Source organism: Parambassis ranga, chromosome 5 (genome assembly GCF_900634625.1).
Source record: "Parambassis ranga chromosome 5, fParRan2.1, whole genome shotgun sequence".
In the NCBI taxonomy this organism is placed as follows: Eukaryota; Metazoa; Chordata; class Actinopteri; family Ambassidae; genus Parambassis; species Parambassis ranga.
The window spans coordinates 25452373-25480097 of record NC_041026.1 but is presented as its reverse complement, the minus strand read 5'-3'; the positions used below and the strand labels follow the sequence as shown (position 1 = coordinate 25480097).

Below are 27725 nucleotides of genomic sequence, written 5' to 3'. Positions count from 1 at the left end.
TTGTCTCATCGCCATTGTTTGAGATCAGAGTGAGACCTCCTGTTTCCTCCTCCTGTCTGTGGGCCGTACCGCCTCCCCCCATTGGCTCCTCCGCGCTGCCTGCGCCGCAGCGTGTAGTTCCGCCCAGAGTCACAGCGAAATACTAGTTGAAGCCGAGGAAGCGGCGGGCATTAGCGGCAGCAGCAGCGTGTGCTTTACTCTTAGACATACAGCCAGCCTTTGAAAATCAACAGTACAACCAGCAAGGAGTTGACTGGAACCCACCGGAGAATTATTTCACCGAAGAGGTAAATTTTATGTCCGTGTTTTGGTGTAGCTTTTCCCCCATTGACCACTTACAGATGTGCGCGATGCTACAGGAGATTATGTCAGTCAGCTCGCTGGATTTCCCAACCTGTCCGTGTTGTCGTCTTATCCAGTGATTTGTTTGACGGTGATAGCAGCCAGAGCAACAACAAAGCGTGGATTTACTCATTAAAGCCACATGTTAATCACCAGGAGAGCCGGCGCTGGCTCAGTGAGGGGAAAAAAGCTGCAGCTGAATTGAGTTCATCGCTGCTCCTCTAAACAGAGATGCGACATAACGTCAGTGTTCACAGAGCAGCTTTTCTTGCTTTTTGCGGTGCAGTCAGTGTCAGCTCCACTCTGTTTCTGTTACACTTTGACTGAACAACAACAGCTGGACACAACAAAACGGAGGCCCGTCACGATGCGTTACAGTAAAACCCCGAGCTAAAATAACTAAAGAGATGTTAGCCGATTAGCTTACAGTTAACTAATTTAGAAGATACACATCCCTCTAGGAATAAGTATGCGTGATACCAGGATGTTTCTCATTAACAACAAAAAAATACATTCATTCTAGATTTAATATGTACATTAAAACATATACGCTGCTGCCTGTATTTTCTTTAGTAAAATAATATTTATGTAGTTTTCTGCTGTTTTTTCTTCTTATTTTGTCAGAAGTTTGAGCAGGAAACCATTAACTAAAAATGGCCACAGCTGAGTATTGAATGTCTGTCGTGTCTCCTCATATGGTGACAGGAAATGTCATTATTTCAATTTGCACATTTTCACAAACACTCTCAGTCTAGACTGGCAGATCCATCATTATCATCCAGATCAATCACAAGGATGTAGCTGCAGGTGTTACACCATTCAGGCGTCACATGATGGATGACAATGTCACTGATCAACATGCGAAGGTCACACAGGTGGGAGTGGTGGGCATCAGGTGTTTCCCCTGCTTATAATAAATAGCTATGGGCATCTTGGGATGTGTTTAAAAAAACACTGTAGGCTCAGCAGTTTTACATTATTGGTTACAAACAATATGGGTGTTACTAAAATAATTATTACGGATTCATGGTAATACGGTGAAATGCAAGAAGGTCACAGTGACCTCTGTATTAGTACATTAGATATGTCTAATTAAATAATAATTCAGGTATAGGATAGTTTAAAACCTTGTGTGTTTTAATGCCGTTTTTGTTCGGTTCAGGTGTTCTATCTCCCACAATGCCCTCGGCAGCACCTCATGGCCAAAGAGGCCTGAATGGAGCTTACACAACAAGCAACACTTTGTTGTCACTGACAACATTGTTCCTGAAGATTGTTGTTGTCTGACAGGATAAGCCAATGTGTAACGAACAGGAAAGATAACGGCTTTCTCTAAACTGATCTGAGAGTCACTGTTTTAGGAGGTAGAGCATAGTTTGATGTTTATTACCACAGTTAGACACACGGAGCTCCTGGTTGATTATTACAATGAAAACCTTCCCCTTAACCAATGGGTGTGTCTATAAGTTGTTTATTAATCCATGCATTCTTAAAATCTGTAGGAAACGTGTTCCTCTGGGCCCTGAGAAACATTTTAAATGTGCATTATAACACAATGTTTGCGGTACGATTTACCTTCTAAAAGCACTGGAATTAAGACAAAAGCAGTTCTAAGCAGCAATTATGTATTTTATATTGCATCAGCACTGTTCAAAAAATGACACTATTAGGTTGGCTTTAAGCTTGGATTACATTTTACATTCAGTGTATTACAGGGATTACAGACTACATAAAAAGTGAGAAAATGCTCTTGTGTAGAAGAGGATTTCTTGCAGCAGTGGCAAGGATGAATGTCAGGGAATAACACTCACTGGAGAGATGGATACAGTAATTAAGCCGCTGTGCTGACAGTCAGTCTGCCCCGTGTTCACTTTCACCTCAGCGTTGCTGTGCCTTTTGGTTTGCCAGCCCAGCAGAACAAAACACAGCCTGTACCAGCCATGAACCTGACATATTCTCAAATGATTTGTATGTTTTTGAAAAGTTTAGAAGCCAAAAAATAATGCATTGTGTTGTGTTGTGTCTCAGGCTGAACCTTTATTGTGTGAGTCTGCAGCTGAAACAGCATCTGTAATCTAAGCTTACCAGGACTAGAGTTACAGCAGAAGCTTCTGAAAAACAGCTGTGTGCAGTATACCTCTGTTCCGGGTTGACTTCTTAAATTTCCTTTAACCGCAGCCTGACTGAAAAATCAGAAAGCTGTCTCCCTTTGTTGCTCTGTCTTTTTGCTGCACAGATGAATGGGAGGTTAGGTAAAACTAATTAATAACAAAAAATCCCTGTCAGTTCCTCGCTGGATGTGAGGCAGCAGTGGTATCCACCGTACATTTGGTTGTTATCACACCCCTGCTGGTAGGAGGACTCTGTCTGTCTCCATTTTCTTTATCAACATCAGCAGGTGGGGATAGAGGCAGGCAGAGCACAGGTGGAGTGCTTGTTGATCCAAAGTGTTGGATACAGACCAAGCTGGACCTTACCTGAACTAACAGCTGTTCCTTTAGGATTATGTGTTTTATAAACTTGCACATACATGTTCTCCACTGCACAAATTCCAGCACATCAGCCTAGTTTTCTGAATCTACCCTGAGAAAATCAGATTCAAAGTTAATGACAACTGAGCACCTTGAAAGCCAAGCAAAGCTGCACCGACTGGTGAGGCGTTCCACGTTGCGTTGTTTGTTGTAACAAGCAGAGAATTACTTTATGTAAATGATGGTGAAAAAGGTCGCTCAATTTCAGTGGCGCCACCAGCTGAGCAGCGGGTGGCTAAGGGAGGGGGTGCCCAGTGGTTGCCAAGGACACCGCCGACCTCCGCAGCGAGCATTTGCAAAAGGAAGGCACCAGAGGAGCCACCTCTGTGTTTCTTTCTGGGAGATTGAATTGTCAGTAATCAGTCATTGTGACAGCCAAGCTCACCACACAGATAACTCTATTAGCAGAAGCTGTGTTCCTGTGAGGCAACTGGCCTGTTAGCACTGATTCATACAGTGAAACATGCTGAAACACATTCTGATTGAAGGCCCTTAGTGTATTCACAGGCTTTACTGTCTGGGCGCATGGACACTTGTGTTTCTGTGCTTTGTTAATGTTTTATGGAACCACTATCTCATGTTTCCAGCCAGCTTGTTGAATCTGGGTTGTGGTTGCATGGTTCTATGTGAATCTATCTGAGCAAGTTGGTGACACAGATGGCCTTGCTGCTGCTTTCGCAGCTGCCCTTCAGCCAGTCTGACCGCAGTCTACAGACCCTGCTGAGCCTTCAGCAGGACGCTGCTGTTCTGGGAACTTAGCCTCCTCACAACAACAACTAGCTGGGACCTGAGACAAACACTCTCCTACAGTTTGTCTTGCTCTGTGCTCTCTGCACAACTGAACATGGCAGAGGAAATCCCTGAAGACTGAGCCGCAGCTAGCCTAGCGTATGGGAGTAAGGGCAGGTACTCTATTAGGAGCACTGAGTGTAGGGCTGACGGGGCTGGCCATTCAGCCTTATTTATAGCTAGATACCAGGAGCAGCTCAACCAGGACTCATTCAGCCAGGCTCACACCTCATTCTGACCTATCACAGCAAATTTATCAAGACACATCCCTCTCTCACCCCCCTCCCCCTTTCTTAATAGTGATGGTATTCTTTTTTCTATTTTAAACCATCCTCCCACTACATCTTCCCTTTGTATGAGGTCTGTGTATTGATTTATTGGTGCTGTCTGTCATGTAACTACAGCCGTTTGAATTGCTGAGTGCAATGCTACTCTCATATTAAGTCTGTTTGTCATGTTTTGAAAGGTTTAGCTGGAGCCTACAGGCCTTGAGGAACAGAGGCCTGTGGGGGGGACGTAGTCAAGGCGGGGGGTATTTGATGTCAAGGCGGCCACCCTAACTATAAAGCACTGCAGGAAACCTGATATTTAAAAAACAATAAAATCTTGACCAACGTGATGCACTACAGCAGATAATTTCAACAAATTTCCATTCAAAAGGCAAAATAGACTGAATCTATAATGTAAAAGGGCAGCAGGTATGACTGAGCAGGCCTGGTCACCCTTAAGTGCTATTCTGAAAGCAGAGAACACTAAAAAGTGCTGCTCCACTGACCAAAGCAGATGATGTACAAAGGACTAGCATACATTGGTAAGAGACAAGATATCCATAAATGTGTCTTTGAAAGATTAAAGCACCCACCAAATGTTAAAGGACGCCTCCTCCAGCAGACTTACTGCAGATTAAGTAGTATAATAAGAACAATGTATCTATGCTGTCCACAGCTGTTTGTATCCACGGCCACATGGGAGTATAATCCTGACCTAAGCTCTTAAAACTGATATGCAGCATGGTGCAGGGACTTCTTCATTTATGCATGGAGACCAAAATAGATGCTTTGGTAACTTTTTTTTGAGGCTGTATAGTAAAATGTACCAAGGTGGGAGGGACATGGCAGGTCTGACTCACATCCTAGCTGCCCTGACTCGCCAACACCCAAATCCACCCAAATCCACAACTTCTACATGCACATCCTTTTTTTATTACTGGCAAAATGGATAAATTGAGTTTCTAGTTTCCCAACATGAATCATCACTTGACCAGTGGAAACTATTGCTGTTGGTCGCAGGGTACGGTTCACTGCAGTAGTGTGTAAGTGTAAGTTATAAGAAATACTATAGCACTTCATGTGGGGAGTCAGCTGCCCTCCAAGACTCTACTCTGGCTGTGTGCATCTTCATGTAAGAGTTGAAGCATGCTGATAATGCCAATAGATATGTGGTTATAAATCAATACAGCCAGATGCTGCTGCTTAATCTCATAAGACCCATTAGCAGATAAAGTGGCCCCTCAAGGAATAAAGCAATTCTTTAAAAGCCCTTGGAGAATAATGAGAGGGATCTTGTACTCGGTGGCCTTGCAGGATTACTATGTGAATGTATACAGTACGTGCTTGTGTAGGTGTATATTTTATATATATGGTCCTTTTAGTTGTCGAGTCTGTGTGTGTCTATATATCAGGGCTATTGGCCTTTTTACATGGATCACTTTATGAGAGGCTGTCCCCAATATGTGTATAGAGGTCAGGGATTGGGTGAGTGGGGGAGGGCCCTGTTTTTTGGCAGGCAGATCAGTGCAGTGGATGCTATGTGCCAATGAGTATCTTTGTTGATGAACCAGGATTTCCCTATCACACACACACACACACACACCAACATTATAACATTTGAGAGGTTTGTCTTTCTAAAAACATGCACTTAGATGGATGTCCATGCACATCAAGAAAGTAAATACCAGGATTCGTGAATTCTGTTTTGAGCTGTATTAAACCTTTACAATACCACTCATAATATGGTTCGTTTGTGTGTAATGCCCCATGTTCCACCAAGTAATACACCCTCTGCAACATTTTTATCACTTACATTTTGAGTTATGACTGGCCAGAGGCTCAGGATATTAATTGTATTAATGACTGAGTCAGTCTGTGTTCAGATTTGGTTTTGCAACGAGGGATGAGTTAATTATAGTAATGCAGTATTTAGCATTTATTAGGCCATTTTAATGCTAGATGGATCACACAAGGAGGTCTGTATTTGAGATGGTAGACTCCATTGATTTAATTTTTCCTTTTATCTCTCTTTCCACTGCTCATCTGTATGTATGTGATCTTCTTGTACATTTTTAGGATCATGTCTGAAAGTGTCCTAACCCTTTATTTTCATTTTCAAAACCAAAGGTGGGTATTGTTTTTTAATTGAATCCTGAGAAAGACATCAGAGAGGTGTTTCATCATAGTGTTTTGTTACATTGTCAAAAGTAGAAAGAACTGTTTTGTCTGCTTGTGTCGGGAGAATCATACAATCTGTAAGGAGGATGATGGAGCCTCAGGAGAGGAAGCTGTCATTTAATTAAGTAGACCTGAGGCTTAGGGTGTAGTGTGAGTGTGTGCTGATATTTGTGCTCGTTCACCTGTGCGTGTTTGCTTGCGGTACCAGCAGTGGATGTTCGGTGCTATAGGTCAGCTTTTTCTTGACAGACAACATAAGGGCAAACTCCAGATAAGATTTCCCCTAGGGTCTCATCCCTCCTTTCTAGAATTGAATAGAACAGAACAAAATCAAACTATTCTCTCTCTTACCCATGTTGTTATTGACCTGACAAGAGGTGGAAGAGGTGGGGGCTAAAATGCCAAACAAATGGATTTTCCTCTTTTAATTCTCTTACCAAACGACCCAGGTTAAAGCAATAATCTGGAACTGAGCCTTGTCACAGTCCATTAGCTTTACTCCAATGAGGATTGCCGCCTCGGCAGACTGAGAACTGTAAACACTGGCTTGGCCTGGTTATGAAAAGTTGGAGGAGGAGGAAAGAAATTTCTAGTGACATGTCCCAGGAAAAGTTTCTTAGTCTATAGCCGTACAACACCACCACACTGGTAACTGCAGAAGAAAATTGTTGCCTTGACAGCATGGCATTCTTGGACACTAAAAGGAGCATGCATCAATGTTATTCTGTCTGAATAGTTGGCAGGATTGTATCTGCAAATTGTGCTGGCCTGTTTTCCATTGTAATGTGAAGCTTCTTGAAGTGTTGATTGAGAACTGAGGCCTTAGTTAAGGACAGATATGAATGCATTCTGTCCTATGTTTGGACCTTTGATTCTAATAATTTGGCTCACACACACAGTCTGGTGTGTCTGCTTAGTACTACGTAGTTGGTGGAGTTCAGTCTATCCACCTAGCATGTCATGAGCAATGGTGAGCAAAACAACATGCGCTCTCTATCCACTGGTGGGAGTGTGCTCACCTGCATGTGCGCACACGTTTTGGTGTGCGTGTGTACACGGGCAATATAATTGTAGGGAAAACACTGCTGATTTAACACCATTTCCCTTTAAAATATTGCAAGTAACTGTACCAAGGGGGTTGGCATAGCAAGTCTGAAATACCTCCATACAGCTGATTATATGGATCCCTCCAAGTTAATAGAATAGACTGCTTGTAATGCAGTAAAAATCAGCCAGTGCATTTGATAATTGTTGTTGTACTGGTCTACATGATGATCAGGTCTAAGCCATTTTTATAACTTAATATTTTTTATGTCAATGTGAAAGATTTAAGTTGTGTTCAACCCCCCACCACAACTACACGATCTTTGTTGGTCCCCCTCGCACTTCACTGGGGAGCACGTGTGAATTTCAGAGTTCCAGTGCATCACCTTGGCAGTATATCTGCTGTCTGAGTCAGGGTCCTCAGAGACCCTGAGGCAGGTTAATATCAGGTCACTTTAGTGATAGTCACCTTGGTCAATCTGAAGCCAAGAGAGGTCAGAGTCAAAGTGCAGCCATCACATAAATGTTGATGAGTAAAGTTATAGTTGCCATGGTGATAAAAAGGACTAATTGAAGGGGCTATAGGGAAGGTCAGCATCACAGCTGGATTCTGCCGTCCATCATCCAACATGCTCAAACTCCTTGATGGCCCAAGGTGAGATGAAGATGAGTAGATAAAGATGAGGAGAGAGTGCAAAGAAAGGGGGAAAATGAGGGTGGTGGAGGAAAAGTGTTAGAGTCAGGGAGGTGTTCATCAATCGCACAGAGCTGTCTGCTGACATGGCAGCTACAGGACTCATTTTTGTTGGCAGACATGATATATCTAAAGTAGGTGTTTTGGCACACGCTGCTCTACCCCCATGTGCAGGCAGCCAGGCGCCTCAATGTTGAGACTCGTCCTTTCTCCGCTTACAGATATAGATGTGGGATGAGGACGTGGGTGCGAGGATGGCAGCTGTTCTTCCCAGCAGGAAAAAAGAGGGATGCTAAATAAGTTATCCATTTTTAAAACTGACAATTCTTGTCATGTCTCTGCTGACATGAAGCTGTAGTGAAAGCTGACCTTTACTGCATAAAACGAGCCTCCTGTGGTTTTCCTCTGACACAATTAGTTTCTTCTGTTGTTTGTTCATTCGGCACATCCCCCTTGTCCCTTGCTGCGTGGCATGATATTTAACACTGAGATGAGGTTCCCTTGACGGCGACACAGCCAGCAGGGAAGTGGACCTGAAGAACAGATGAGGGAAATTATATGTTAGAGCAAGTAATCTTGTGTTAGTCATTCTAATGGTGTAAGAGCTGAGTTGAACAGAATGTGGTGTCAGGAGGACCATTTGTGAAAGCAATCTTCAACAACAGACGGTTTTATTATTGAGGCTAGAGTGTCGCGTCCTATATGATCAGCTCTTTCAATCTTTCCCCCATCCTCTTTTACATTATTAGTGTGGTGGGAATGTGGGACAAACCCTGCAAGCTGCACAGATTGCTGATGGAATTTCTCTGCTTTCATCTGGGACTACATTCCTATTGCAATTACACTAAACCTGGCTGTCATATGTGCACAGTATGTATGTCACATTTGAGTTCCTGCAATTGTCTAGGGTAAATGGTTGAAAGATGTAAAGCTCAAATTAGTAGCAGTCATTTCTACGTCTGTCTGTTCCCCTTGTCTTCTTGCCTCACATCTGTCCCATGGGTCTATCCCAGCTTAGAATAAACATCAGCAATGAGCTTTGTCTCTATGGCAACAGCTGTGAATGTAGTGGAGCCAGCATGGTGTAGGCAGAAAAAGTGTGGCTATGGAGGATGTTTCTAAATACGATCTGGTAGTCTTTCAGGTGATGTGATGCTGAATCCAAAGGAAGAAGTGTACAGTGTGAGGGGGGTGGGTACTTAGTTGCCTTGGTAACCCAGTGTAAAACGGTCAGTGGGGTTGGGCTGTGAAAGCCAACCTGTCAGTCTGTCAGTTTAAGCTCGTCCTAACCCCTGTCTTTGCTAACGCCTCGATTACCCAGCTAGCCAGCTACAATTAAAGCAGTCTGTGCCTCCATCCCACTTTCTGTGACAGCCTGAGGAAGTGTTGGATTGATCCGGCCAATACGCTCAATCTGCTCAAGCATGCAGAGTATTTGTTTTTCTTTTTTCTTTGTTCAGTTGTCTAAATATTATTTAGTTCCATTCTAGAGCCGGATTTGTCAGCAGGGATTTTGCCAGGCATGTTTTCTCTCTCAATTTCTGAGAGCTGAGTACTTCTAACGCTGGTGTTTCATGTTTTCTTTCTTTCTTTCTTTTTTTTTTTGGGACTGTATTTTTATGTAATTGTGCTCAGTTGTACCCATCTGCTTCCCTGGTTGTTTCCAAGCAAAGTTCAATGTGTTGCCAGTGCAGAATGACCCTTGACCTATTTCATGCGTCAACAGGCAGATGTCAGTTCAGACCTTTGTCAGGCAATCGGAGGATGAAACTGCTGGTAATGCAGACGTGGCATGATGTCACTAATGCTGCCGTCTCCTGCTGTAAGTTGGCTGCTATACTCATCCCTAACCAGCCCTGAAGGTTATCTGATACCAGCAACTCAAGGTCGTTCCAGGAGGGTTGGCTGAGACTCAGGAAGGGATATCAGGCGTTCCTGTTGTTGGTTAGTTGTCTATGCAACAGTGTGCCCATACTACTAGCATGTTTCTGTTAGCATCCTCTGCATTTGTTCTGATAAATACCACAAGGTTGTTTGTTACAGTACAGGCTTATTTGGCTATGTCTTTCAGTTGTAAGCACTGACCTAGAAGAGGCAGAGGCTCCATCTGCTGTTATTTGTAACATGAGCCACACTGCTGGCACAGCCAGGTAATTCAATGCTACTTTCTGTCCTCACCTTGTGCAAACGGAGAAGGCCGAAGTGGTACCATTTCAGAAAAAGTGGGGGAGGGGGACATTTTTGTGTTGTTCTTGTTCAATAATTATGTGCAGGGACAAGCAGCTAGTTCAAGGGGAAAACAAATGAGGTGGGCATTAGAGCTTCTTGTTAACCTTGCCCTGATCTGTCTTTGTGTGCGTGTACGTGCACCACCTGTGTGGACAGGAAGGGTTCCCTTTCTCCAAGAACTGAGAACATGCTGTCTCTGTCTTATTTCAGGCTTCTTCTTTTTTTTATCCCATATGTATCAGTGTGGTGTGACATAAACGCAACACAATACAAAAAGAAAAACCTTCCAACCAATAATAAGACTCTTAATAAGTCAACTTTAATTTTGGGAGACTGTGATGAGCATTTTATGACATTTCATATAAAATTATGTAAAATGAATATATGAATCAGTAATGACCATGGGCTGCATTAAAGAACTACAGACTCACCATTAAAATGTGTCAAATTCGATTTTGGAGAAAAACAAGAAGAACAAGTAATTTTTTTTTACATTTTCTGTGTCTTGATGGGCATGTTATTGCAAACAGTGGTATTTGTGTATGTACCACTCAACTTTGCTTGATTGACTGATTGGTGTTTATTATTGTTAAGTGTCATGTTTTTCTCTGTTTTTTTTGTTGGACAGAGTGGTTTAAGGTGACCAGACAGGAAGATGGATGAGCTGCAGGACGTACAGTTAACTGAGATCAAGCCACTGCTGACCAATAAGGTGAGTTGTGGTGAAAACAACATAATGACAAACTGCACAACAGGCACACGCACAAGGGGTGTTCTCTATAAGAGAATGAGCATGCATTGTGGTACTCCCAGGAAAATACATACACTAAGCATGCACACTGCAGTCCCATTCATCAAAGTGAATTATTCATATCTGCTCAACATTTGAGAGGGAAAAGAAAATAAGGGAAAAAATGAGGGAGCAAGCCGATGGAGAGAAAGGTTTTAGACAGATTTAGGCAAAATCAGAGAAAAACGGTACCAACAAAAAGACTCAAAAGAGAAGCAGGAAGAAACTCATCTTTCATTTCTGAAATCCTGAGAGATTCTAGCAAGTGATGGAGGGCAGCACCAAAAGGAAAGGGAGGCAAATAACAAACAGCAGATCAAAGCTCTTCTCGTCCTCCTCTGGCCTTCCTCTCTTCCAGCTTCATCTCAACAGCTGATTAACTGATTAGTTAGAGGGTGAGTCTGGGGATAGGAGTGTTTTGTTCCCTCCTCAGGCAAATAACACAGACAGTCAGGGGGGTATAGTGCCTCAGAAAAGGAGTGCGTGGGGGCGTAACAGATCTGAAGGGATTGCATCACCTCAACAATGGGTCTTAAGAATCAGTAAGATAACATTCCTACTTGTCAGACTGCATGCCAGTTCGGGTAAGTGTCTTGTGTGAGAGGAAAGGGTGGGGAAACGCATCATAAAATCATCTGAATCAAAGAGACTGGCACTGACCTCTCACTCCACCTAGTGGCTAGCTCATTAAAGATAAACCAGGGGTTTTGAGAGCAGATGGAGTTGATATAATATATAATATATAATAACCATAAGGAAAGAAGATCCTTGTTTCCTTTTTTTTATTGTAACAACTCACCACCACTATCTAGATGTAAAGTGCCACAACACACTACTAGGTTAGGTTGCAGGCGGACTGCTGTGAAATGAATGAACTCTCATGCGCCTGATTATTTAGTGGTCATAACCCCAACCCATCATAATAACTATTTCCAGTCGGTCTCAATATATTTTACTACACATATTTCACAAGGCAAAGTAGATTAACAACAATAATCATCTGGGCCCAGGGCAGCAGCAGCAAAGACCTATAAAGCAAACAAACAGGGATGGCACATGGGTGACGCGGAAGTGCCTGGGATGTCCACTCTGTGGAGTGACCTGTCGTCTTCCTCCAAAACAAGAGTCCTCAGTCCAGAGTCAATAAAAAAGATAATCCGCCAGGGGAAAAAATAATAATCCTTAATGCTCTGATGACTGTATTAATCCTGAGGTGAATTCGTTTTTGAATTCGAATTGCGTGAGCCACACTTCCTGTGGCCCAGTGAGCGACATAACTTGGTTCTCTACACTTTGATGCTATGTGAACAAACATTGTTATATGTTACACTGATCAAGCAGCTAGCTGGAGAATGAATGGAACATTGGTTTGTCAACTGCAGCTGTACAGTTATGTGCATTAATATTTAAACTGATACCAGCACCAGCAATAGTCCCTAGAATTAGATACTTATAGTAGCAGCGCTGTTTATTAACTAACCATTGCACTGACTGTGATGGACCTCAGGTACTAAAATTTACACATTGGTTTAGGATGAGTCTCTATTCTATATTACTAACACAGTGCAGAGTTTGGTATTCAACCCTCGTAGTTACATAATTGGGGTAAGAAGTGTTTGTGTGTGATTTGTCAATAGCCTTTTACCCGTTTTATCAATAATTGTGGTAATGTTGCTAAATTAAAGCCAGCACCTTTACTCTCTTCATACAATCCTCATCACATATAATTGTTTTCATAGCTGCATGGTATTAATGGAATAGTCTAGATATTTTATGTGTGTTTTACGGCACAGCTGTGCCAGCATGAAGAAGAAAAGGATAGCTTGATTCCCACAAGCATCTTTTCTGTTGTCTGCTGCCCACACTCATTTCTCTGCCCAGTGGCTTCCTGCTGCCTTTCTGAAAACTGAATACTAACTGAGACAAAAAATCTGTAGTATCTATGTTGTCTACTGCACAGGTTTTAGTTTTTATACAGTGAACTAAAGTATTAAATAATGGTGATGTAAAGTGTAAGGCTTTGTTGTATGCTCCCCTCACAATTTGTGATTTACTGTCCAACTGCATGCATGCTGACCCATTTCTTATGGGTCAACCATAGAACATTTTTTCATTGATAAGTTTAAGTATATATGTTGAATAAATCCAACACATCGTGCAACACCACACAATGAAATCCTTTTGCAAATAATGGACCAACATACAAGTGTTACATTAACTAATTAAGACCTGTTACTGGCTTTGGATAAGAAATATGCATTCTCTGTGGCTAAGGATGTGTTTTAATGCTGTTTTTCCATTTCTTGCAGAATGCACGCAACTTTCAAGATTTTGACTGCCAGGTGAGTGTTGGTCTTTGTTCTTTTTGTTGTGCCATGCCTGGTGGAGATGCTATTATGCTCCTGAAGGGGGGTGGGGCGTTGGGACAGCCTCATTCTTACCCCTCTGCTGGTGAACCCATCTATTTGCCTGCCCTACATCTGAACAAAATTACTGTTAACACCCGCTTGTACTCCACATTCAGTTTGTATGTTTTTTTTTATGAACAAAAACTCAGTGAGGTCAAGGTGTGTTTTGCTCAGCTTGCTGTTTGTTCATGTTTGTGCAGATTGTGAACAGCAAAAAGTAAGGAATTATGGTTGTCCTACATATTTTTTAACCAGATACACTAGATGGTTGGTGCACTGAATGGGACATTGCCTTTTGTATACTAAAAAGGTTTAGAGCTTTCAAAAATATACTTGCAGTTGTTTGAATTTGGTCACAGGCCGATTCCAACCAGTCTCATCATCATATTGCAGAGGGGAAAACATAACAAGCCACTGAGGATCTTTTGGGAACCAGCATGTAGCAGCTAGCATGTTGGTAGATGAGTTGTATAAGAAAAGTATGCACAAAAGCCATTTTTTCCTAATACTCTACTATTAGCAAGATGAGTGTTGTGAACTGCTGCTTCTGCTTATAGGAATAATTACAAAAAAGGAGTTGTTGGCCTTGAGTGAGTAATGTTCCAGATATTTGTCTTTGATGGTATCTTTGCACAGGGAATGAGATTACCAGCTTTTTGCTTCTTCTGCAAATTTGCTTTTTTTTTACTTGAGGAAGTATCTTGCATAAAGAGGAGTGTGTGTTCCCACAGGAAAAGCTCTCTGTTATTTAATGGGCATACAGGCTGCAAAGGGTTAAACCTTTCATCCCTCCCTCACTTTCTGCAGTCATGGCTGCTCCCAGCATCCTACCAGAGCTAAAAATAGCTGCTGCAGGCAGCGGAGGAGAGTGAGCATGTTAGCTGGAGCAGGCATGCTACATGCTCCTAGCATTCAATTCCGTCTGCTCTATTTATTTATACATTCGCATGTATGTAGTGCTGTACTCAAAGAACTGCTCATGTCTTCTATGTGATATTTCTTTCCATGCATATTCTTGTGACGTAGATCAAGTCGTTGTAAGTTACAGGAAATAATGCCCCAGTGGTATTAAGGGCAGACTTAAATGTATTTGACCTTATTGCTATGGCAGCCACGTGCAGGTCTTTGGTATGTGGGAGGAAGCTGGAGTATCTGGAGATAACCCACGCAGACATGGGGAGAATGTGCAAACTCCACATAGAAGGTGCACAGATCAATAGCTAGAATATGCCAATGAATTGTAAGAGAATGTGTAGGACAACCTTTTCTTCAGCTTCTGCTTTTGAGATTAATATTAGTGTGCCGTGTGTAAACACTCAAGATCTCTGTTGCAGAAGTAAGTCACGCAACATAGCAGTAAAAGGACAAAAGGAGCCCATTTGCTATACAAGGCATCAGAGCTTTCATGTTGAAGTGGGAGTGGTCCCCACCTCTGCACCATCACTCTTAAGCTGTGACATTCCAGCAACTGGAGGACGAAGGCAGCTACTGTCCTCCTGCTACCAAAGCTCCCACCACAGGCAGTCCACAGGTACTGCAGCGGTCATGTCACAGCTGTGTGCACCTGCATGAGGAGAGCAGTGATGCTGATGATGAGGTGGGGTCAGGGAGGAGAACCTAAAGAAACACTGCTGCAGTCTTGTGACTCCTGATGTTCTGCTTACGTCACTGAGAGGTGCAGAGGGAGGTTGAGGTTGGAAGGCATGAGTCAGCTTCCTCAAACCCATAGGGCTTTCTGTGTAAGCCTACATGGGGTTATTTTATGGACATGATCATGACTGGCTATATTATGATGTTCTGGAGATTTTTTTGTTAAGTGCTCAAACATGTTTGAGTATTGGTTTATTTTTTCATTTTTCATTTAGTTGTTTTACGTTATTGTGATTAAGTTTTTTTTTGTTCTGCTTTACATTGTATGGCATTTTGTCTTTTTTTTTTTTTTATACAATTAGCCTCCACTTCTTCACTCTGTATCACCGAATCTTTATTCATACAAATAGTATTGAAGTTGCTTGTCTGGCTTTTTAAATCCTCACTGTTTCATTAGGCTCAGCAGAGGGCGCCACAAGCCTGTATGTGACTAAGGGCTGCTTTTGTGTGATGTCTTTATAAAGGTACTATAAAATACTACTAGAGAGTTAATCTGCCCATAGCATGGCCTTTCATGTGGTTATGAAGACAAAATACAGACAAAAATATGTATTTGATCTTGTTCATTTTATGATGGAAGATGATGAAAGTGACCCCAAAATTCTAGGAGTTTTGATGCATATCTCTAGATTGAGGTGCGGACCAGAGCATCACATGTGTGCCTGTGTAAGGTAAATGGTGATGCAGAGGTGTACTGAGACAGCTGATGACTCACCAACATTGTCACCAAGAGACACCTGCAATGTTGACAGTGTCTTCAGTCTCACACATCACCTCTGTGAGCTAAAGGAACTGATAGCGTACTTACTACAATGTGGCATAAAGGAATGAACATCGTAAATACAGTCACTATATGTACATTAATGTCATTCAATGCACCCTCACTGATCTAGATCTGCTGTAGATGGAAAAGAAGAAAAAAATAATGTAATGTGTATGTAAATAAAATGTACTGTTTTTTCAAAATACCTGTATATAAAGGAGCGGTTTTAATCCACATACTCTGCATGTGTGTCACTGGCACCCTCTGGAAGTTAACACAGGAACATTTTAATGAAACTGCAGTTTACAACCAAACATGCTGCTACATCCACCACCCAATGAAGCACCATTTTGTCCTTGTCACCGATTCTATGCTGCCTGCTTTTTTGCCATTGGCTGCTCAGAGCATCCTGTCTCAGACAAAGGAGTGACACCATGCATTGCTACTAGCAGATGCATAGATTACAGAGGAGAGTAAAAAAAGGAGAGATCAATAAACTATGTGGATCAAATGACTCAGCGGGAAGTTTAGAGGACACAGATCCTGATGATGTACAGATGGTTTGTGAGGGGAAACAGGTCGTTTCATTTCCAATAATCCTAGAACATGAAGAGGGTTTTATGTTAAGGTCAATATTGGATACAGTAAAGGCAATTTTTTATTCTATAATAATCCAAACTGTTGTGCACCACGCTACTGCATCACTGCTCTGACTAAATCTTCCATTTAGATATAAACACATAGATTGTTCTTATTTGGTCTCCAAAATCATTCTGATTCTTTTTTAGAGAGGTGATGTAAATGTGAATCTGGACAGTTCTTTGTTTTATTTAAGTTGGTAGCAGCCATTTTGCTGATGCAGGCAACATCCCAGGGAGAGCTGTCAAAGTCAGCCTGCTCTCCTCCTTATCAATAACATTGTGTGACGTCAGCAGCCTGCCTATTTTCCTGGACTGCCTCTGCATTCTATGCACCCCATCACCCCCATCTCTCTCTGACTCCCACTTTCCCCCTCCTCCTTTCTATTCTCCTCTAAACCCCACCCTCTCCCTCTACCCACCTGACCCTCTGCAATCCAATTAGATGCACCAGTGGCTGGATGTAAGGACGCGCTGTGACTACCAAGCACAAACTGCAGTCTCACTCTCCTCCCCCTCTGTCTATTTTCCTGCTCTCTTTCCCACCTCTTGTCTCTGTCTCGCTCTCTTGTTCTTTCTGCATCTTATCCACCCCCACCACCCCCTTTCTGGATCCATTCAGGTTATTTACCCATCTCTTTCTCCTCTCTCTCTTCCTCTCTTCCTTCCTTGTCGCTGCTTCTCTCTCCGCCTCACCCTATATCCCTCCCTTCTGTCCAACGCTCCCACCCTCCTCCTCCTCCTTTTGGAGATCTTCAAAGCTGCTCAGCACACACTCGCACATAGCATAACACTCCTCTTCTGTGTGGGAAAAACCATGTCAGCTATTCTGGACCTGGACCAGATTGCATGCGCTGGAAATGGAGTGGTGAGTGAAAAATGTCTGAAAAAAGAGTCTTGCTAGACTGGCTTGGACCTTGTACCAAGGAGGTTCTGGTTCTGATTAGAGCTATTGTATGAGAGAGTTATTGTATGATTGCATTAAACACGGAGTGACAGTAGCTGTAGAAATGAAATAGCTGGCAGGGTCTTTCCTGGCTTGTTGGGGCTTTTTATGTTTGGGCAGCTGTTGGCATGGGTGAACATTTTTTTCAGCATGTGTTTACATGCGTACGTGCACCAATGGGTAACACATTGCCAAGGTGTGCTGTCTGCACAGCTTCAGCATGCTCAAGGGGCAGTGGTGCATTTTAATGTGATGATATAAAAGATGCATGTGCGTGGTGCTCAGCTGTGCTGTACTGTGTGTACATGCACTGATATGTCCGTTTTTTGTTTGTCCATACCTTTGGGGATGGATTCTTGGCCAAATACAAGTGTATGGCTGTGGATGATGCACAATGCGTACCAGCATTTTGTTATTTATTCCCTTATCACTAAAAGGGGGGGGGGGGTCACTCACCCCCCCTCACATGTCACATGTGTTGGCAACAACACATCGAAACCACTGTAGCTGCTCCTGTCCTTCCCCACAGAGACCTTGAGATAGTAGGTTTAACCCATTGTTATAATGACATACTGGTTAGGAGTGCTGTGTGTGTAATAAAAATGGATCAGGATTGATGGATAGGTGGATGTGTACGCGTCTGTGTGCGTGCACTTCAGTTATTTACTGCCTGTCTGTGTTTCTGCCCTGTAATGCTGCTCTAAAAGGTGATTGGTGCCTTTCCTGGCAGGGTGGGGAAAATGGGTTGATAACCAGGGGTTTGCGGGAAGAGGAAGCATGACATAGACTTTTTTCACCTCACCCTACCTCTCTGTCCCTCTCTGTATAACCAAAATGAGACATAACTACACACTACCTAGACGCCCCTCCCCTCAGTTCATCATCTACTCACCCAAAAACCTGGAAACACATTTTGTCTAGCTACTAGCCACTATAATGTAAAATTATTACATGTGTTGATACTATTCCAGTGCTCTTCCTCTTTATTCCCCTCTGGCTACCCAGACTAACAGCCCCGCCCCATGTCTCTTGCCTTTATGTGTACATATATCCCAGTGTGTGTGTGTGTGTGACAACAAATGAGAGACATAGCTACCCGATCAATACAGCTTCTGAACTATGCCAGGAGCTAAATTGGACAGACGAAATGCAATGTCCTTTACTCCCTTTCCACAGTTCCTTTCTTTATTATTTGTCATCCTTGCTTGTGCTAGGGCATGGCTGAAAATACATGAACCATTAATGTGATGCAGCCCTTCTGTTTTAAGGCACACCCTTCTGTTAGTCATACAGGACTCCTACTGTCTTCCGTTTTTTTTCTCCTGTCTCACCGTTTGCTTTCACGCTCTATTTCCTCCCATCCACTCCTAGACTCTCCATTTCTTGTTCTATCTCATCTTCAAACTCTGACTCCCCCCATGTGTCATAAGCGTTTTCATTTCCTATCAGTGGTTTAGTCTGTATTTCTGATTTTTCTGACACACAGCACACAAGTTGGGAATTTGCCTTGTTTCTACAAGCAAGGTTTCTGTTTCTGATTTGAGTGTCCTTGACTCTGTCCTTGTCTAAAAATGAAAATTCTGCCTCAACACAGGCATGCATAGTTTTCTCCCAATTTATACCAGGTTGTTCTGACACCCCACCAGGCTGAGGTTGCAGAATTTGTTTTATTATCTGTGAAAAGGCCTAAGATGAGCACATGGCTTCCCATCAGCTGGAGATTTTGTTCAGTGTTTATCTCAGTTTAGCTAGATTGTAGCACAGTGTTGCTAGCAGGTAGCAAGGACATCTTTATGCTGTTTTTGTGTATATAGTTTTCATGATTTGTGCGACAGGCTAATCTTTGTTCCAACTCCCACTCAAATGAAAACATCTCACTGTGATGGTGATAGGGTGAGCAGTTATCATCTTGTGTTGCTGGGTCCATTATAGATTGCAGATGCAAATTACTGCGGCCTTGTCCTTGAGAATTAACTTTCATGTCCTCTAAAGAGATTGTGACACATATTCATCAACTAAATGAAAGCAGTGGAACGCCAGCAAGGGAAGCAGCAGTCTGCAGTCATGCTCCCTCTTGGTCTGTCAGCCATAACCCATGTCTCTCGTCCGCTTAGGCTCACTCTCTTTATTATTGATGACTAGTGGGCTTGGAGACCAGGCCCCACCCGCCGTTCTGTGCAGTACTGTACACACACACACACACCTTACATGTAGCTTCATTGTGCACTGTAGTTGTTTACAGCACCAATTCATGCTGACCTTGGAAAGTGTGTGTTTGTGAGTGCAATAAAAATGTAAAAATGATGATTCTGGGAAGTCTGAAAATTGGCTGTGTCACTTGCTGTGTAGTATAATTTCTCTTTATGTCACTCCCCACCATCTCCCTGAATCCCATAAAGAGAATCTGATTGTTTCTGCTGTGTCATCTTTGATTTAACCTCCCCTCATGTATTGTAATCACCTTTCCGCAATATCCAGTCAAATTCAGCTGAAATTAGCTCTGTGCTTTAATGTGTCTCTTTTTGCAGAGGCACTTTGTGTGGAGTAATGTGGGGCTACCCAGTATCTGACACAGAAAGAAATACTAATTCTAAAGTGATGGAGAGCGTGAAGCTGACGTGAATATTAATAAGTCTCTCCATGAAAACATTTAGCAACAACAAATGATCCTGATGTTTTGCAGAGTCACACTTGTGAAAGCGCTGTCGGTTTCAGGCCCTTGGATAAATAGACTGTTTTTGTTTTTCTAGATGAAAAGACTGTTTGCCTATTCTGTGCTTTGTTTGTCTAAGGGCACAGGGATATGTGGTGGAGAAAAGAAGTGCATGTTTTGCATCCCCAATTCCAGATATAAATCCCAAATGATGTGTTTACTTTCGGGAATATGTTTGAGCTCAGTGTGTAGACTTTCTCCCAACGTTTGCACTCACCTTCCTACTTAATATTAGAATTGATCTACTGCTGACAACAAGAGCAAAGCTGTGCTAAATTTATCTAGTGAAATCATGTAATTTACCACATCGTTTAGAAGTTTAGAAGATTCTTACCACTGCATTGGATGGCATCACTTACATAGGCTGTTGTACTTTATCATGCTTATCATGCATGATTATTAATGTGTCCCGCTCACATAGCCTGCTCAAAGATGCGGTTCCCTGTGTGAATTCCTTTGCTGCATGACAATATGACATACATTTTACTTACCAGGTTAGTCATAATGGAGTAGCACTGAAGCAGCAACATAATTGTACTTGTGAACATTAGGCTAAAATTACCAGTAACAGTGGCCTTGCATCCTACAGAGACTGCAGCATATTCTTTACACTCTCCAGGTATTGTTTTGTTCTATTGTTCAATTTCTTCTAAACTGTTTTTTTTGTGTGTGTTTGCTGCAGGAGCATGACATTGAGACTCCACATGGCGTTCTCCATGTGACAATGAGAGGTGTCCCCAAGGGCAACCGACCTGTCATCCTCACCTATCACGACATCGGCCTCAACCGTAAGTTAGCCAAAAATAGGCTCATGAATACGCAGCTTGTTTTTTTTTTTTTGTTTTTTTTTTGTTTTTTTTAAAAGAGCAGGACTGTTAGCTTCACATGTCCACCCCTGTGCTTGCTGCTTTCTAGACAAGTCCTGCTTCAACACCCTGTTCAACTATGAAGACATGCAGGAGATCACCCAGCACTTTGCAGTGGTTCACGTGGATGCGCCCGGCCAGCAGGAGGGTGCACCTCCCTTTCCCAGTGGGTGAGTGTCAGACTGGTTTGTCGCATGCTGATGAAAGGGAGCACATTTGCTTCAATGCTTTCTGAGCAGCTGCAATCAATTACTTCAGGTCAAGTCGGCAAGCCAGTATTTAATTTGCTAATGGAAGTGCATTGCCTATCTATTAGTAAAATATTTATATTTATGATTAAGTCATTTTTCTGATTAGCAGAAAGAGTTGAAGATGTCCTTGCCACTTGTATCGACTTATATATGTCTTTTACATCCAGGTATCGCTACCCAACTATGGACGAGCTGGCTGAAATGCTGCCCTCTGTGATGACTCACCTGAAGTGAGTGACCCCCTGTTGATAGCTGATCAGTATTGTGGAGAACAATTAACTATCCATTCATGCCCATCCCAGACTAACTAGTGTTTTCTCTATAGGTTCAACAGTGTGATTGGCATCGGCGTGGGAGCAGGCGCGTACATCCTTTCCCGCTTTGCAGTGAGTCCAGCAGTTACTACTCCCCCCCTATTATTCTTTCTCCTCCTAGCCCTTTTGTCGGAATCTCGCTTGTAATAATTGAAGGTTTTCAGACCACACAGCCTGTTACACTAAACATTAAAGTCTTCCAGCAAGCCCACACAGGGCATCAGGTTGCTGTACTGTCTGCTATATATGCTGCTATTTCCCAGATGATGATTCACCTTGGTGATTCTCTGCACACAGTGTAGCTAAAATAAGCACAGTCTAACAGAAAGATCCAGAAGTGATGGAGAGGAGTAGGGGAGCACTGAGAGATGAATAATGAAACGAGAGGATGGTAGAACAGTATGGAGATTAGGGATTGTACACTGGGATCTCTGTGGACACTGTGTTCGTTCGAATTGATGAGGAGAAATTGATTCTGAAATGCATTTGCTTTAACTGACTTGAATGTGTTCACCCCTGATAGATTCACAGCAGCTGTTGCATCACTGCATTTGCATGTTGAAAGTAGCATCTGCAGCATTCTCGGAGTATTGGGCGAGATGGATCTTAGATTTCCCCAGACATCCTCTTTCTTTCTTCAGGCAGTGCCAAAGCCGCACCCTTTTTTTTTTTTTTTACAGGCCCAGGATTACATCTGTCCCCTGTCTGCATTTAACCTAACATACATGCTGCACTATTAGTCATGGTCTTTTGTTGCTTCTCTCCTGTATGTGCAGAGTTATAGGAACCCAAAGAGTAATGATATATATATATATATATATATATATATATATATATATACCTTTGCATAGTCTTGAGTCCTTGCTGAGATGAAATCACATTGGGGTTTAATATTGGAGAAAAAAATAGTCATTTTTGTAAACTGTTAGCCTACAACAGCACTCTAATGTACTGCAGATCAATAGTAATAGTATCACTTATTTCCATCCTGGCGTCCTGTTGTCTTAAATGTTAGCACTGATATGCATCCTCTCCTTCCCAGCTGAACAATCCCAGCCTGGTGGAAGGGCTGGTTCTGATCGATATTGACCCATGTGCTGAAGGCTGGATTGACTGGGCTGCCTCAAAGGTCAGTATTGCACATATTGTATATGCATAGTAAAAAATACTCAGTTTCATTTAAAATTTCATAAAGTGTTGCATGATCCCTCATTAAAACCAATCCAGACTCTATGAATATGTAGTTACTGTATTTCCCTCTAACTACTGGATACACAATGTCAGCTGTGAAAACTTTTTTCATAGAATATTGTGGGAAAGGAACAAGGTTTGGGCCCTCCAGCATTAAAAACAGAGCCTAGGGCTGTTTTAATACGATCATACTTGCTGTTTCTTAGTTGATCAGACATCAAAATTAATCAACTCTGAGCTTCACATTTAGTTTCAAACACAAGCAGTGAGACTTCTTGTGTTTGAAATCATTTCGGTTGGTTCTGTTTTTTTAGCTTGCGAAGGGGGAACGCAAAGAGTCACAATACTGCATTATTGTTACTTTGCTTGAACGCAGTGCTCTGTGCATACTTTTCAAGGTTGTTCGAGGGGAACATTCTTTGCAGTGTTAGGTTTACACAGACCCATGGGGCCAATATGACCTTTGTCCCACATACATTCATAACAGCAGTTTATGCTCTTGTTGTTATTTCACTCCGCCTACCAAATTAAAAGAGAAACCTGAAAAAGAGAATAAACAAAAGTTGAAATATATTTGGCTTGTTTTTGTTTTATGTATAACATGTAATAAAACAGGCATAACTATATATACAGAAGTATAGTCATGGGATACCTGAGTTATTAATAAAGAATCAGCTCTTCATCTCTCTCTTCATCTTGTGTGCAGCTGTCTGGATGGACCAGTAACTTGGTGGATATTGTAATGGCTCATCACTTCAGCACTGTGAGTTTCGCAGCCTGCACATCAGTGCAGCTGACCTTTGTCATTGTGTGACACAGTAACTGAACCTCAACAGGCTCATCTCACTCTGATAACACACATTTGCCAAGTGATTTATTTCTGTCCTCACAGATATGTATATTGGTAGACTGTGACCTCTAATGCTACTTACATACACTTGATATGTAGTCTGCCTTTTTTATGTTGGTGTAATAAGATATTTGAACCTGGCTGAATGTTTTCTCATCTCCAGGATGAACTGACAGAGAATCAGGAGCTGATCCAGACCTATCGCCTCCACATCGCCCAAGACATCAACCAGGACAACCTGGCCCTCTTTTGTGGTTCCTATCAGTAGTAAGAAAAAGCACACTAGTATTATATGCTCAGCATTATGTTTATTGTAAAGAGTGGCGTTTTTTTTTACCATTTATTGGAATATAAAGCTCAAGGGCCTCAAGTGCACAGATATTTAAAATTTCTATCTCACATTTTTGTCAGATCATAGCATTCTACCTGGGCTAACAGATTATAATTTGTCAACAGCCGTCGAGACCTTGAGATTGAGAGGCCAATTGTAGGTCTGAATGAGGACACGGTCAACACACTAACGTAGGTTTTTATGACTACAGTTATGCAGGTGCACATCTTCTTCTTAAATGCAGTTTCTGATTTTGAGCGCATTTACTCTTCAGGTGCCCTGCGTTACTGGTGGTTGGCGACACATCACCTGCTGTGGAGGCTGTTGTGAGTTACCTTTCACCCTCTCAGTAACCCCACAAGCTGTGGGAAAAAAATTGTCAAGCGAAATATTAGCTGTTACTGTCTTTATCTCTCAGTGTTTATGTATCTCCAATGTTTCAGGTGGAGTGCAATTCCAGATTAAATCCCACCAAGACTACATTGCTAAAGGTGATGCTTCTACAATAAATGTTCTACTGTCTATAATAATTATATTTTGATGTTAAAAATTATTTTTTATGTGATAATATCATTTTAGATGGCCGATTGTGGAGGCTTGCCCCAGGTTGTGCAGGTGGGTTTTTATCCCTAGAGACACTTGTTACTGCATCTAGTCATTTTCTTGTCAAAATGATCTTTCAACTGTTATGTTTTACGTCTTTACAGCCAGGAAAACTTGCTGAGGCATTCAAGTACTTTGTGCAGGGCATGGGCTACAGTAAGTAAGCATGTCTTATTTTATCAGATAAGACATGTTCAATCAGAGTGAAAATGTACCAAAAAAACTGGTTCAAACTTGTAATTGTTCAGGAGTTGTTCTCAGACTAGTAGCTCTGACGCGTTTGTGGTCCGGGTTTGTCTGTCACTGAATTTCCTGTTGACGTGAGTGCAACAGTTACTTAAATGAGGATTGTTTTCAGTGCAGTCTCCTATGATCTTTTGCTAACCACCCCTGCTGGTGGGCTTTGGAGACTTGCCAGCAGTGCATGAAAGGAAAGTTCTTTCTCAGCCTGCTCACAGAGAGGCTGCCTGTGCAGCTCAGTGGATGCTAACGCCATTTCCTATCTGCTCTTTTCAGTGTGTGGCACCCACAACCCTCAGTAGGTGAGGTGTAAGTGCTTCTAGCATGACTGAAATGACAGTGGTACTCCATGTACTGAACAGCAATTTGAATCCTGTTCAGTTCGGAGTGGGCGTCAAAAATGACCCTCTGTTTTTTTTTGCCTGGTGTGCTTTCTTTTCTATCCAGAACTGTTTAATGATGCAGTGCCTTTTAGGAGAGAGTCCTGCACAGTTAAACAGGCCCCCAGGTTTTACAGTCATTCATCTGCAAAGAAAAAAAAGTCAAAGCACACCAACTTGCTGTGCACCAACCAGACTCTGATGGATGAAGTTATGAATGTGGACATACAAGATGCAGCCTGTCTTTGTGTATTTCTTTAATCCTAATTCTCCTTTGCTTTCTCTGATTCCCACAGCCCTTCCTGTGGGAGGCACCCTCGGGTGCAGCTAGTATGTCAGTGCCTCTGTGTTGCTTTAAAGGCCACCAAGTCCCCTATTGAGTAAATGCCAGTGCAGGATTAGAGCAGATTAAAAAGAGTGTTTTCCTGCAGAGAAAGTGTGGAAAATAAATCTTAACACCTCAGCATGTTTCTGAAAGCTGCTTTCCCCTCATTAACACCATGCCACAGTGTAAAATGCTAAGGGAAATACAATGTCCATTCTAATCAGAAATACACTGAGGTGGGGTAAAGCAACATGATATCTACCATTTCAACATGTCTCCCTCTCTCCTCTTTTCCTTCTTTAATCATTGCCTACAGTTCCCTACGTTCTTCTCAGTCACCTGAGCAACGAATCAGGTATCAGATTCTTGAGCAGCTGCCAGAATAAAAGGCTTTGAACAGCCTCACACCGCTCTACAGTGGATGAATGTCATTGTATGCAGGCATATCTCCCATAGATGACCATTTAATATTTTTATTTTTATCAGCAGCTCAGGGTGCTGGAGTAGTGTGCATACTTTGACACACTTCATCTCCCTGTAGGAGTTTAGTTTCTTGTGTTGGCATGGATTCTGTTCTTGGTGTCCCATTTTACTGCATGACGTGCTGCTATTGCTTCCTGTCAGTTGATTTGGTTTGTAAGTGTTATCTGCTGTTATCATTTTCTTCAATGGACACAGTTTCCTGTCACACATCAATTTAATTTGATTAGATATCTGAGAATCAATTGCATGGTAAGCACTTCATGTGTTCCTGTAGTTTGTATCAGGGTGCCTGTATTCCCACACCACACCGAGTCTGTGCGCCATGTTAGTGGAATACTAATGTGCTTTTCTCTGTTTCAGTACCGTCAACAGGAATGACTCGTCTGGCTCGTTCGCGTACCACCTCCTCCTCCAGCATCACCTCCATGGACAGCAGTCGCAGCCGCAACAACCTCAACAGCCTGCTGGAGGGCAGTGCCACCGCTGGTCTGGACAGTCAGCCAGGTCCCCAAACCATGGAGGTCTCCTGCTAAACCCAACCGTGCCCCTGCACTCTCCCATAGTAACTTATGTGCCCTCTCTATTTCTCTCTCTCAACCCTCTCCTAAGCAACTTATGCCAGGAGGATCTGTAATGACATATGTGATTAGAAAGGAGGATGTAATAAATATATTAACATATGCATATTATAAAATGTTATATTGAATACATTGTCAAAGTCACATTCCTACCAGACACCATAACTACAATCAGATGTGTTGTGTATTCACACCACATCATCCACCACATGGCTCATCTGTCCAACCTTGTATTTATTTTTTTGTTTCACATTGTCTTTGTTTCTCTACACACTGTAGAAAATCTCTTGTTTTCATGATATGTTTTTCACTTTACCTGTGGGTGACATTGATTGTGAGTACTTGTATCATTGTTTTTTTTTCATTTTGAATATGTCACTAAACCAACAGTAGCTGCAGAAATAGGACTGCACTGTTTAAAATCTTGATGCTAGGTAAAATGGTGTGGACGATGCATACTGTAGCACACATTCAAATCATTGCAGAGAGCCACTGTTGAACATTGAGTTGTGTCTACCATACAGCTAGTCATTTGTATTGTTTTGTAACTTAACTCTCCTTTTTCCATTATGCTTTGTGTTGATGCTTTTGTTCAGTTCAATAGATTATTCAGTGATATTTTAACAACCTTTAACAAATGTAGGATCTGACGTGAAAAGTACGAGTCCCTTCACTTCAGGGGCCAAGTGGTGCTTCTCACTGTCTGCTGATTTAACTCATTTATATGACTACTGAATAAAGCTACAAACGGAGAACATGTCTGCTGCTTTCATTTGTCAATACCTTGCCAATAATTCTCTCGCACAGTGTGAACAGCAAGTGTTATGTGTTACTTTCACAAAGTAAAAGAAACAGCGAGTACTCGTGCTCTACCTCTTGTGTTAGTGGAAAACTAAGGTGACTGCGGTGAGTTAGTTTCCAACCACATTTGTTCTTATTTCCTTGGTGAGTGACTTCTGCTGTTGTCATAGATGAGGCTGTCTATATTTAGCACACATTAAAAAACACTGATCAGCTGCTCTGCAAATGAGACAAGTGTACATTTCAACATAAAAGATATGCAAATAACATGTTTTCACTGGGCATGGAGAAGAAACTATCGACTAGACAAAAATATCTGCAGTTTAATTCAAATCAACACCCACTGAATCACCACTGTTTTTGCCATATGTCCAATCCACTGTGCTTATGTCAAAATTATGATGCATCAGTATTTATGGTAGTATAGTATTTACACACTAATGTCAGTCTAGATAACACGTTACACAGGAAAAATGCAGTACATGATGAACCAGTGTTGCAAACTAATCGACAAATATCAGCCACAGT

The 27725-nt window shown here is 42.1% G+C and overlaps 1 protein-coding gene across 5 annotated transcripts; it reads left to right on the top strand.

The window, feature by feature from the left end:
• Positions 1-130: 130 nt before the first annotated feature.
• Positions 131-27151, top strand: ndrg3a (ndrg family member 3a). Of its 5 annotated transcripts, XM_028406068.1 has the most exons (18): positions 131-287; positions 10705-10788; positions 13176-13208; positions 20667-20772; positions 20900-21020; positions 21269-21331; positions 21427-21487; positions 22458-22544; positions 23313-23369; positions 23620-23723; positions 23913-23978; positions 24062-24113; positions 24231-24278; positions 24367-24402; positions 24495-24546; positions 24907-24932; positions 25652-25690; positions 26179-26281. In XM_028406068.1, exons 2-16 carry the CDS (start codon positions 10732-10734, stop codon positions 24930-24932), a joined length of 969 nt encoding a protein of 322 aa, XP_028261869.1. In that variant the 5' UTR covers positions 131-287; positions 10705-10731; the 3' UTR covers positions 25652-25690; positions 26179-26281. The 5 variants fall into 5 exon arrangements, with proteins under 5 accessions (XP_028261869.1, XP_028261866.1, XP_028261870.1 ...); XM_028406065.1 differs by lacking the exon at positions 24907-24932 and having other exon boundaries at positions 26179-27151; XM_028406069.1 differs by lacking the exon at positions 25652-25690 and having other exon boundaries at positions 26179-26303.
• Positions 27152-27725: the final 574 nt, after the last annotated feature.